We start from the raw sequence: 13,396 nt of genomic DNA, 5'->3' as shown, positions 1-13,396 counted from the left end.
AAATTATTCCTTGACTTAAATTAAATTTAGGAATATTTTTTCTTATTATTAATCTTATCCCTAATCTCCAAACTCCGGTCCGGCCTCGCGTATTTATTCTGAAAAGATAAAACTAAACATCTACTTTTAAAATAAATAATCATGACTTAACAATTATAAAAATGACTTAAACACTTCATATATTTATAAAAATTCATTTTTTATTTAAATAATAGCAATTATGCATGGCTTATACGAAATCTGATTTTCGGGTTCTACAACTCTCTCCCCTTAAAAAAAATTTCGTCCCCGAAATTAAATCTTACCGAATAACTCGGGATATCGACTCTTCATCTCTGGCTCAAATTCCCACGTAGCTTCCTCCTCCGAATGATTAAGCCATTTGACTTTCACTAGCTTGACCATTTTATTCCGAAGCTTTTTCTCCTGTCTGTCTAAGATTTGCACCGGTCTTTCCTCATAAGACAAGTTCGGAGTGAGCTGCAACGGTTCGAAGTTCAAGACATGCGATGGATTTGCCATATACTTCCTCAACATGGAGACGTGAAACACGTTGTGTACTCCGGCCAGATTCGGCGGAAGAGCAACACGATGAGAAGCCAGTGTCCATGACTGCTCGCTTTGGATTTTTTTTACTCACCTATCAGTATTCAGTATTTGCGCCTTAGTACAACCTGTAATATAAAAACTGATCACACTACTGACATTGGTCCAACAGCAGCCCCTTTTCAAATAGCTCTCCCACCATTTGTGTCTATTTTCAACAAGAGAGCCAATTTGGGCCAAAGGTCCAAGAGGGAAATCCAAACCTAGATGAATAGCCTCTAGATAGGAAGTCGCTAAAACTTATTGGCCATTCCTATTTTTTGTGTGGAACAAAAGCAGTTTTGTAATTTTTTTTAGATTGTGATATAGTAAAATATAATTATTAAGCGTGAGATATTTAAATTAAATATATTAGAAGACATCAAAATATTTAATTTTATAATTATCATTTTCACTTTATTAAAAACATCATCAAATTCTTTTATATTAGAAAAAATATAAACAATTTTTTTTAAAATTGAATAATTGATTTAAATTGAAAAATGATTTCGTGTTAATTATTTAATATAATTTGATAAAATATAAAATAAAAATAATACATGTCATACGGGTGTAACTTTTAATGATTATGGTCACAACTAGCGAATTTCGCAACTTGTTATTTTCCACTTTCACTTAGGCTATGTTTGGTGTGTAAGATAGGATAACTAAATGGATTGATGACAAAACTTAAGGTAAGAATATATAATGTGTAGTGATGAAGAATATTTTGTTTGGTAAGATTTTAATGAGTATGATAAATTTTACATTTTTTGTTGTTGAGACAAAAATACCCTAAACTAACATTGATGACAATTTGGCATATAAAATGATATTTGTAGCAGTGTTTTCAAAATCAAATGTTCAGCTATTAATAAATAAATATTTTATAAAATTTTAAATTATAGATTATGTATTTATCTGATAATTTATTTTTTAATAAAAATTAATATGATTTTGCATTTTATCTCATTTTTTTCTCTATTTTTTAAGCGCAGAGGATGACATGTGGATTTCTAATTATTTTTTTCTCTATTTTTTAAATTTTATTTAGTTTCATCATGAAATTATTTATGTGATGTGTGTGCAAATAAAAAAAAAATATAAACAATCAATTGTGGATAAAATGGTAATTTACTTTATATTTTAGGAATTGGATTATCAATCCTCCCAAAATAATGAGATATTTTTTCACCCAAATAAGTTTTTTTTATCATGATTTTCTTGATTAATTGGACTGAATAAAAAATGAGATAAAAAATGAGATAAGCATTTAACAATCTATCGTTCGCATACCAAACATGGCCTTAGTGTTGTATATCTATTCCCGAGAAGTCGCATAATGCCCTTGCGACGCCATTTTATTCCTCCACTTCCTCTCTGCTTCCTGCCCCAACCTCGGTGCAATTCTGACCCAAATTTTAGTTCCGCAACCCTAAAAACCGGAAACAAGAACACTGGGAAAGTTCAGTTGGTTTGAGGGCGCTTTAGTAGCATTCCTCGTTATTGATTCATGAATATTGTTTTTTACCCTCACAATGCATCGGTTCCCCAAAATCTTCGATCATAACTCTGACCGCCTGAAAACTGGTAAGAGCTCCAGCTCCAGCTCCAGTCCCAGCTGCCAAGCCGCCGAGCCGAGGCGGAGGTTGACTCGGTGCAACGCCTCGAAAAACTTCAACTACGAGTTCTCTCCTAGTTCTTCATCATCATCCTCGTCGTACTCGGTGGAGGAATCTATTCGCACACGCACGCGTGATTTATTAGGCGATGAGAAAAGCCTTAGAGTTGATGGAAATTATGGTGACATAGATGTTCTTTGCAAAACCTTAGGATTCTCTGGTATAGATGACTTCGCTATACCTTCCGAGGAGTACAAGGCGATGAAGATGAGAACTGCCTATGCTCCTGTTGTATTTAGTCAGATATTTGAGGTCAATTATGACAACTACGCCGATCTTTACGGCGGTGTTAGTGGTACTGGTGTTATTGATGTGAGTGATCAGCAAGGTGGGGATAGCCAAGTTTGTTTTGGATTTTCGGGAAGGGATAATGGTGTAATGAGCAAGAAATTTGAGGAAAGACGAAATTTTTGTGATGTGGATGGAAGCAGGGTTCATGTTTTTGATAACGATGACTGTGCGATGTTGGGGGCTAATACAAGTGCAAGTGATTTGATTTCGTGTGATAATACAAGGGGTAGGTTTGATAGATTCCGCGGAAACGGTATCAAGGGTGTGCGACCCCCGGTTTTAGCGCCACCATCATCTGTGTCGAAAGTGTTCACGATGGATACTGATGCATTTGTTTCAAGGGTTGAGACTGGGTTTTCTCCGGAAGAATATGGGGAAGAAGAAGATGGTCAAAAGAGAGACGAGGAAGTTAGGATGAGAGGGGTGATGGTAATGGAAGACAACTGTGTGCTCTCTGAATCATGTTCGTTCACCACATTTTCAAATGATGATGATACTTCAAGTACCACAACCGAACCGACATCAAGTATTTCACCTGATGGGGCATTAAGACGAACTATTATCGGGTGGCAGAAGGGTGAGCTCTTGGGTAGTGGCTCCTTTGGATCTGTTTATGAGGGAATAGCTGAGTAAGTAGTTTGCCACTTGATTTGATATTAATATTAATTAATCTGGTATCTTAATTATCACAGGCACCAGACCTGGCTTAATCTAAAGGTGTAAATCGAGTCATGTACCCTGTCAAAATGAAGTGCAGTGGGGCATGATGTTTTTCAATTTAAAATATTTCTATACGATATCTAATATGTACTTTACAGAGCGATCAACAGAAGTAAAACAAATATCTATCAATAAATTAGCAAATAGGAATGGCTATTACATTAAATTTCAATTAAAATAAATTTTTTTTATATGCCATATGCTTAAACATGCTTTTAGCTTTTAATGCGCATCAAGACACATGTTTCACGTCCAAGATTGGTCCGTTGCTCAAGGGATGCATCTCTATACGTCTTTCTGCAAAAATACAGGCTCTCTCTGCTCCTTTAGCCTAGGCACAAACAATTTGGGATTTTGATAACTACAATATGTTCATATTATAGTACAATTTTGCAAATTGGAGTACTCGAGAGGATAACAAACTTATTTAATAAGTTTTCTATTATTTTGTTATTCATTATTGCTTGCTTTGCTGCAGTGATGGATTCTTTTTTGCTGTGAAGGAAGTATCTTTGCTTGATCAAGGAGATGAAGGCAAGCAACGAATTATCCAACTTGAACAGGTTGCAAGGCTTTTTCTGAACTTAATCATTATTTTCTAATTTGTTGTAATGACTAGTTTGTCTGAATTTGTAATTTTTTTGTTTACTCATCTTTAATATATTTTTTTCTCATGGTCTTTTTAGGAAATTGCTCTTCTAAGTCAGTTTGAACATGAGAATATAGTTCGGTACTATGGTACAAAGCGGGTAATGCTTTCTTACTTTTTCGTTTCTCTTTATTGATATGTTTATTTTTCCTCTTCCTAATTAGGTTTTCTAGCATGCTTAAATCTTCTCATATATTTCATTAAATTGTTAGCCAAAATTCATTGTGAGCCGGTTCAGATTGGGATGAGAGGGTAAAGCATGAGGATGACTGTTTTCATTACATTGTTAGCCAATATAAGCATGAGGATAACAATGTGGAAAAAATTCCACGGATCTTTTTTAAAACAGATCTTTGAAGAATCTTATTTTTATTATATGTTGGTTTATTAAAAAATGATCAAATTTATATGTGAATTTTTATCGAATTCTTCTTGCAAATGCTGAAAAGTATCCTTTGTCTCTGTAGGATGAATCGAAACTCTATATTTTTCTTGAGCTTGTTAACCAAGGTTCTCTTTTAAGCCTCTACCAGAAGTACAAGCTCTGGGATACCCAGGTCTCCACTTACACCAGGCAAATTTTACATGGTTTGAATTACCTGCATGACAGAAATGTGGTACATAGGTAATCAAACATGATTACTCTTATGTTTTCTAGTGTCGGAAGTTTAGTTTTTTTATGAAAAGAAAAAAAAATCATATTTTACATTTCGATGGATTTGATATTTTGTTGCATCGATTCATTTATCTTCTAGTTCATCCTTCGGTATTCTTGGTAGATGGTGAAGTAAAAAAATGCTTCCCATGACAGGATCTTTTATTTGAAAAATCTTATTTATTATACCAATTTTTTAGAGAATCCTTGACTGAGTTGTATTTTAATAGGTGAAGTTTCGGTATTTTTCCTTCTTTAATTTGCACTTTTATCAATAGTCAGAATGTTTCAAACTTTGTGACATATTGCAGAGATGTTAAATGTTCAAATATATTGGTGGACACAAATGGTCTGGTTAAACTTGCAGATTTTGGGCTTGCAAAGGTCGACCAACTATTTCCTTTTGTTTACCTATTATTTTCTTGTGGTCTCCTTTTTCAACTTAAATTCCTTCTTGGTATTTAAAATCGTTATTCTCGTATGTCAAATATTTTTATTCATTTTGCAGGCCACCAAGTTGAATGACTTGAAATCTTGCAAAGGAACTGCTTTCTGGATGGCTCCTGAGGTTTGCCCCGTGATGACCTTGTTACTTAAAAGAAACATGGCTGGTTTCAATTAATTTATCAATCTAAATTGTGAGATAGTGAAATTTTTTCTTATAAATGCTTTGAAAACTGGCCTTCAATTCCCCTGAATATTCTGACATGAAGAAAGTTAGCTCACTGGTACATTGTTGAGAGGAATGATGTTAGTATCAATGTTATAGAAAAAGTGATACTGATTGCATTTAGAGGTATTGAGCACGGGAGATTTAACTCAATCTGAGTTGAGCTCATGGGATATAGTCTGGCGAGTTTTGGAGTTAATCTTTATTAGAGGTTCTGAAATCTGAAAAGAGAACTGATATACAGAGGAGTTATAGAGTGGTTTAGCAATCAATATTTTTTTCTTCGTTTCGAGGCTGGTGTTACCGTGTTGGGTTTTTTTTTTATGCCGGTTTTGTGGTGCCACATTTTACTGAATAGCCTTATGTCCTGCTACAGGTTGTTAGGAGCCTAGGTTATGGCCTATCTGCTGATATATGGAGTCTTGGATGTACTGTCTTGGAGATGCTAACTGGGCGCATTCCGTACTCTCATTTGGAATGGGTAAGTAAAGCACTCGACATCCACCCACACAGTTACCAGACATGGTAAATTAGTGGAAGTTATGGATCTTTTTCATGAAGAATAATGTCCAGCATGCTAATCAAATTGTGTGACCATTTGTATTTTATGTGGGCCATTAATGCACTATATATTGAATTTTAATACAATTATAATTGATGATTCTTTGTGAGCACTCTCAACCATGAAGTACATTAGGCTTTTGTTTCGAGAGGTGATGGTGTTTAAACTCTTCATCAACTCTTATTTCTTGTCATCGGCCGTAAAAGCACATTTGTTATTGGCACTGCCTATTCTGGGATATTTATCGTATGAACGGCTTGCATTTTCCTATTCTTGCCATAATTATTCATGCACGGTGAGTCATTTGATAGATTATTATTATTATTAGGCGTATGATCAAGTCTACACTAAATCTTTCTGTTTTTTCAAGTGGGTCGTGTTTCTTTTTAGTTACTAATTAACATCAGTTTGCAAGGTGGATCTTGTCCCACTGCCTTTCCACTTGAATTTCTGTAGTGTTGACATTGTGCTTTTTGATTCAACAGATGTCGGCATTATTTCGAATAGGGAAGGGTGAGAGACCACCTATTCCTGACTCCCTCTCCATAGATGCTCGGGATTTTATACTTAAATGTCTGCAAGTAAACCCAAGTTCACGGCCAACAGCCGGTCAACTCTTGGACCACCCTTTTGTGAAACGACCGCTTTCACCATATTCAGGCTCAGCGTCTCCTCACACTTTCAGTAGTCAAATATGAAAGCCATTTTAGGCATTTTAACGTAAGCAAACCAACTATTGTTCTTGGCCCAACTCCATGTCTTACATAAAATCATCAATGCCTCGACACACATCTAGCCACTTCAATTATTCGTCTTGTTTTCCATATAATTTGGTCAGCGTGCGTTAATTACACGTGTTATAGTCTATCCTTACTTTTGACTAGCACAACCTTCTACCCCCTTTCCTTACATAGCCGAAAGTCCAAAAGAAAGAACCAAGGAGTAACAGAGAAACCAAATTAAACATAGACGGAGTTTTTCTTTCCATACAAAGCCAGCGAGCATGTGCATCTTGCTCTCTGCTCATGTCAGATTCTGCATGTTTGTCACGGTATCGCAGTTCTTTTTTCCCTCTTTTTAGTTCCAGACATCGATTTTCGTATCTGACCATAGTTTTGGCCCGCATCATCCTTGGGTATCATTTTGTTTCGATAATGGCCCTATGCAATTTTTGAGAGAGTGATATATATATATATATATATATATATATATATATATTTGCACTGTTTGTACAGCGCTTTTTTACCTCGTACGAAGTTTGGTAAGTCAGCAATTCTTTGTGAATTGGGGTTGTACAGATGGAACCCTAAATATTTTTGTAAATACTTGGAAACTGTTGAGTGTAAGATTATCTAGTAAGATGTTTCATTAATCACTATTAATGAACTTTAATTGCGAATCGTTTTGTAATTTGATGTTTTTGTCAATTTGATCATAATCGCATGTTCTTCTTGATAATCTCATTCGTAGTCATTATTTATAACATCATAAATCTATTCTATTTTATTAAAGGTGAGGATATGACAGTAACCACATAGCGGACACCAAATTTTTCTTCCAATTTTATCTTTACATGATACTAATATTATACTTTTGATTTTTGTTTTTTTTTTTAAAAAAAATTTCAACACTTGTATTTTTATTTTTTTTAAATTTCAACAATTCAAATATCAATTTAGTCTTTCCATAATTTGTCAAATTTTATTTTAGTCTATCAAATGATAAAAAAAATTATACACACATGTATCGCTTGTCGGCGTGTGTATAGTAACTAGTCTATATTAGTAAGGGCCTCATTGTAGAATATTTTTTATTTACTAGAAACCTTCGGAACTCTATCTGCTGCTCCAGCTGGGAATGACAAATTGTCTATTAACTTAAAACCGATGGTCTAAAGCCAGTGGCCAAGGATAGGCTTCTCTGGGCTGATGCAATGATTTGATATAGTGGAGCTAATGCTAGACCCTATGTAGAATTAAGCTTATCACGATTTCTGAGTTACATTTTGAGGCTATGACAACTCTTAAAAATTAATTCCACGAAACAAGGGAATTCAGCAACACCCCAAAGACTCAGATGAGATACTATACGAGGTAATGTTGTATCCTACAATTTAATTTATGGGTTGGATCAATTTTTTTTTATGACGATAAAATTCGAAATCCTCAATGTGTTAAGACTGTAAACTGCATTGAAGAGCTCATTCCAAAATTTATTGTCTAGAAAAAATTGAACTCATAAATTCTAATCAAATGTCAACTTATTCGCATTTCAAATATCATCACGAGGCTCAAGATATGTATGACATGAAAATGTTATAATGTGCAACTCATGGTGACACCGAGATTTTGTAATACTTGACGATTCAACCCCGACAGTTTCGTGATATTTTTTTCATTTAAATACCGATGATCCAGAAGACTGAAGAGTGAAGATGCAATTGCGGTCCGCTCTATCACCCAACCCATCGGATCGATCCAAAACAAATACCAAATTCATTGGTTTTCGTGGCAGTAAAATTTCATAGGAAAGAAGTTCTATCTATTTCCAGTCTCTCACGCGTCTGCTGCTTCAATTTTCTTGTTCAAAGACTTTCCGGTGACTCCTGATTTATCTTTGATTTCAATTTTATATCGATCCTGAAAGTGTTTTGCCGGTGCTTTCATGTGGAAAAGAAAATAAAGGAAGGCCCTTTATGCAACGAAATTGAATTCCTTTTATTATTATTATTATTATTTTGGCTTTTTTTCGATTTTATTCATGTGTCGATGCTGCATACGGAAGAGTTTTTTTATTAGTCGATGCATGATTCTTGTAATTTGAGATATCAATTCATGTATTTGTAATTTGCCTATTTTCTGACGCGTTATGGGCTTGGGATTTTTTTCCTTTGATTTTTAAGGTTATACACAAAGATTGCATCTTTGAGCATTGTAGGGTGCTGTAATGGTGTTTTAGTTTTTACTCTAGCAGACTTGACATCTTAAGCTGAAGCTTTAGAAAAAATGTAGGCAAAAGTGAATGGAACTAAATTAGTCTTTCGTGATACAAGATGGTTGTAAATTTTGTTATAGAGGAGGGAAACCATTAGAAGAAGAATTTTGAGTAAAGTTTGGTAGTTTTTAGTTTGAAATTGTGTTTTTTGCTTGCATTTCATACGTCATAGGAATTCATATTGTTTGTGGTCTAGAAAAGATTGACAGTGAAAATTGTTTTCAAACCGACTATTGTTCTTTATCAATTTCCATCTTCTATAATCATGAAGTGAAAAAAAATTAAATGAATAAAAAATATAAGTTTTACTAGCAATTTCCACCGGTCTTTCTGTTGTGCCAGGAAACATGGTCCTGATATTTTATTCAGTAATGAAGTGAGATTTGTTCTGATCGATTTCCAGTGATTCTTGTGTTTAGAAGCATCCCTCCCCTAGTAAATAGTTTGGAAGGGACAACCCAAGCGATTGGTCCAGATTACTTCTGTTCTGTAGCATCATATGGACTTAAATATTTATAAGGTTTGAGCAAGCATGTTAATCCATTATATTTTCAGTGTTAATCTTTTAGATATCTCAATATATGTTCCGTATGTGTATCATTATTTACATGATTTATCATTCCACTCTGTTTTTTTCGGAATTCTTTGTTGAACTGCTCAGTCCATGATGTTGTCAATGCTATTACCGTGCTAATAATTAATTGCCATGGCCTTTAGGTCGTCTTTGGTGTTTGGGATATCTGCATTGTTGTTTACTATAATTTATCATCCAATGTTTGGTTCCAAAAATATAGTCTAACATCTCATCCTGCAGCCGACATTGATTACTGAATGCATAACCAAAAATTCCAGCTACAAGCTGTGTGTGATGTATTATCATCATTTCTACAGTAAAGAATTAAAAAGGAGTAAAATAAATTTATGCATTGAAATCCACAGAAGATCTGTTGTCCTAACCTTCTTCAAATTTTCAGACATTGATACAGACCATAATTTTTCCAATTGCCATGTTGTACTTTTAATTTAACTTTACTTCTTTTCCGAATCAAGGACAAATTCCTCCAACAGTTTCCGAAGGTGCAGAAAATTTAGATTTATTTCTTATTATATTTTTCCTTTTTTTAAAGAATTTAAGATTGTTCTTGGATTGATGGATTTTAAATACCTTGACTTGTTTGGATGGATAAAATTCGAGTGAATTTTAAATCCACTACATATCAAGTATATCAATTTCAGTAGTAATTGTGGTGGATTTCAATAAAACCAAGATGAATGTCATTTGTAATCCATTTCTCAAATCCTTCTCCAAATCAAATCATTTCCTCCAAATAAAATTCATTGATTCAAGTGCAACCCAAGTGAATGTCAAGTTAAACAGTTTCAATAGTAATTGTCCTGAATTTCAAATACGACCAGAATGGGTGTCATTTTTATTCATTTCTCATATCTTTTCCCAAATCAAATGTCCTTTTTCCAAATCAAATAGATCGATTTTAAGTGCAACCTAAAGGTCTAATGGGTTTTGTATTTTTTAAAAAGCTATATACCCTTGAATTAAAATTTTTTTGGATGTTAATGGTGTTTTTTCCCTTGATTATTTCGTTGAAATGATTGGATAGATTGATGTTTCAGAAGCTAAACACAATCAGTCAAACTTCCTGTGTCTTTAGGAAGAGTGTGGATAATGAAAGGGAACAAGGGAATGGGATAAAATATAAAAGAGAAGTATCTAGAAAGACAATTAATTTCTGCAAACAATTAATATGAACAGAATATGTGCTTGTGGGTTTTGGATTTGAGAAATATTGGCACAGAATAGCGTAAAATGAAGGAGAACATAGTTTAAAAAATGGAGAAAAGGGTAAAAAGATTATTAATCTTTTATCCATAATTTTTACGACAATTTTTATCTGCTAAATCAAACATAATATTATCTATCTGTCGTTGTTCTTATCTTATCCTATCATTTCAATAATTACAGGGTAATTTATCAATATACAATCCTATCAAATCAACCAAGTTTAGTCTTTGAAGAAAAAGATTCGCGAAGGCAAAATAATATGATGGTTGTAAGGATGAAAGTGTCGGGCTTTATATTTTATTTTATGATTAATTGGATGTAAAGTAGAAGACATACTTTATTGCTGACTCTTTCTACGTTGAAATAAACTGGATAAAATTACCCTTTCCTCAAATTGTTTCTATTGTTATTTATTTTTTTCTTGTGAAGCAGGGATACTGTTAAGGTTTCGGTTGTAAATGGCAAAATCCAAGGAGCGGCAGAAGGAATCTAGTACTCAACAGCATGCAGTTGGCCTGCACAAGTTATCATTACAGTGTGCGAAGGTCTTTGGAGATTCCCGCCTCAAGAAGAGATATGTAAAAGCATCAGAAAAGAAAGAGTGGGAAGATGCAGTTTGTGCGGTTTGTATGGACTTTCCTCACAATGCTGTCCTACTGGTTTGTTCCTCGTATGAGAAGGGCTGCCGTGCTTACAAGTGTGCTACTAGTCATCGATATTCGAACTGTCTTAAGCAGTACAGGAAAGCCTACACTAAAGTCTCCTCAACGAAGAGTACAGAATCATCACTATGGCTGATTGATGGCACAGAATTTTCCGAAGGATCAGGTTTGCATCATGGGAAGAAGGAAACATCTGAGTTTCTATGCCCACTTTGCCGTGGGCCAGTGAAGGGTTGGACTGTGGTGGAACCTGCACGTAGGTACCTTAACAAGAAGAAACGGACCTGCATGCAGGACAAGTGCTTGTTTCTTGGAACTTACAAAGAGCTTAGGAAACATGTTAAGTCGGTGCACCCTCTCACGCCCTCGAGATGTAGACCCTTCACACGCAGAGAAATGGAAGGAACTCGAGAATGAGAGAGATCTAAGTGATGTATTCAGCACAATCAGATCAACCATGCCTGGGGCAATGGTCATTGGCGATTTCGTGATAGAGAGGAGTTATCGCAACATTTCTCCGGATCATAGTGAGGTTGACTATTTGGAAGATTCTCTCTTTAGGTTCCCAGCATACCGTCGCCATTGGAATAGTCCTATATTCTCTCCTAATAATTTTGATGGGGATTATGACTCTTTGGATGATGTAGATTTTGGTGGGCGTCGAGTGCGAAGTTCCACTGCATCTAGAAGCATGGGAAGCAATGTCTCCCAAAATGGGCGTCCTCATGCTAGGTTTTTGGTTTGGAGGCGAGCAGAAAGGCTTAGGACTGGAAACTAGTGGAGTTTGGTGATACCTTTTTGTTTAGTTACTCGGCGTGCCTCGAATTCAGGAATTTACGTGTCTGGAAATTGGCTACTCAACCACTGAATTAATTTATTGGTCACAATGGTTTTTGGTTTGTCGATAGTTTGTTTCTCGTTTATAAAGTGGTGCCCGAGGCATTCATCTTTCTTTCTTGAGCACAGATTGTTCAATATTTTTTAATGTCCGTCATCTGTGGGTCTAGGACTGGGTCTTTCATTGATCGCTCATCAACTATCTTTTTTCGATATGATCATGGAACTTGTCTTCATGGTTTCGAGTGTGTACGAACCCTTGAATGATATCTGCAGGACCATGAAACTTTTGATATCTTTGAATCTGAATGTAACTTTAATTGAGTGAAAACCGTAGTCTTATCTTCTGAATTGCCAGTGGCCATCTCCACCTCTGGAGGGATGCGATAGTTTACATACAATTTCGCGACTGCGAATTTGATAGCATCTCGCAGAGGATGACAATATCCTCGGAGTAAGTTAAAAAATGATAGAACCCATAAATATCCCAGTTACAAGCTCATATATCCTAATTACCTTGTCTTTCGTCTTTGCATTTTTGAAGGGCCGCTGCATTTGATGTGCATCACCACTCCTCAGCTCCTGAGCATAAGCGATTAACTGTGCTCGACGATCGTATCCTCGTTGAGTTATGACGACGCGAGTTTTTGAACAAGAAAACCTGTTTGGATTGAACCTAGTTTTGATGAAGATTCCATGTAAACACTGATTATACCATCTCCCTTGTCTGGCATTACGTTTAGTTGAAATTCTCCATTTCAGAGCGAATAATATTGAACGAGTACGGGAATGACTGTTGACATCCAAATAATGCCATCCCTTTGGCTGAAGTTTGGAAAACCTTTTTTTGTAAAGAAAAACATCAACTTTAAAATTGCATATCAACTTTGTTAGATGGTAATCTTAAAGTGGCCTCCTTCATTTCACCAAATGGGTTCTGGTATGATTCCATTATCGGCCAGATTTTTTCAAGGCCAGAAGCTGAAGCCATTCTAGACATTCCACTGAATCGGAGAGGTTGTACTGATATCAGATATTGGCATGGCAGTTCAAATGGGAAGTACTCAGTCAGATATGGATATAGATTAGACGTCTCATTCTTTGCATTCGCGGTGGAAGGTTATCTGGCAGCTTCAGGTACCTCCTAAAATTCGGATATTTATGTGGCGGGCGTCAAGGGACTTCTTACCTACGGCAGCGAACTTGCAATCACACCATGTTCCGACTGATGGTAGGTGTTCTTTATGCATATTTCATTATGCATCGACTAGCCATTGTCTACTGTTTT

At 35.3% G+C, this 13,396-nt stretch overlaps 1 protein-coding gene and 1 pseudogene across 1 annotated transcript; both read left to right on the top strand.

The window, feature by feature from the left end:
• Positions 1–1,897: 1,897 nt before the first annotated feature.
• On the top strand, positions 1,898–7,206 carry LOC142551709 (mitogen-activated protein kinase kinase kinase 1-like). Its single transcript, XM_075661082.1, has 8 exons — positions 1,898–3,187; positions 3,757–3,841; positions 3,965–4,027; positions 4,395–4,552; positions 4,894–4,966; positions 5,091–5,150; positions 5,629–5,733; positions 6,300–7,206. The coding sequence occupies exons 1-8, from the start codon at positions 2,124–2,126 to the stop codon at positions 6,510–6,512; spliced, it is 1,821 nt and encodes a 606-aa protein (XP_075517197.1). The 5' UTR covers positions 1,898–2,123; the 3' UTR covers positions 6,513–7,206.
• Positions 7,207–8,178: 972 nt separating this feature from the next.
• LOC142551708 (uncharacterized) lies at positions 8,179–12,459 on the top strand (annotated as a pseudogene).
• Positions 12,460–13,396: the final 937 nt, after the last annotated feature.

The sequence above is a fragment of the Primulina tabacum genome, chromosome 7 (genome assembly GCF_025594145.1).
Source record: "Primulina tabacum isolate GXHZ01 chromosome 7, ASM2559414v2, whole genome shotgun sequence".
NCBI lineage: Eukaryota > Viridiplantae > Streptophyta > Magnoliopsida > Lamiales > Gesneriaceae > Primulina > Primulina tabacum.
This window is presented reverse-complemented; position numbering and strand designations above follow the sequence as displayed.

Bases quoted from the DNA above. Each gene is read 5' to 3' on its own strand.
- LOC142551709 (XM_075661082.1), top strand. From the start codon at position 2,124: ATGCATCGGTTCCCCAAAATCTTCGATCATAACTCTGACCGCCTGAAA. The intron at 4,967-5,090 runs GTCGACCAACTA...TTCATTTTGCAG, and splicing joins CAGATTTTGGGCTTGCAAAG to GCCACCAAGTTGAATGACTT. The intron at 5,151-5,628 runs GTTTGCCCCGTG...GTCCTGCTACAG, and splicing joins CTTTCTGGATGGCTCCTGAG to GTTGTTAGGAGCCTAGGTTA.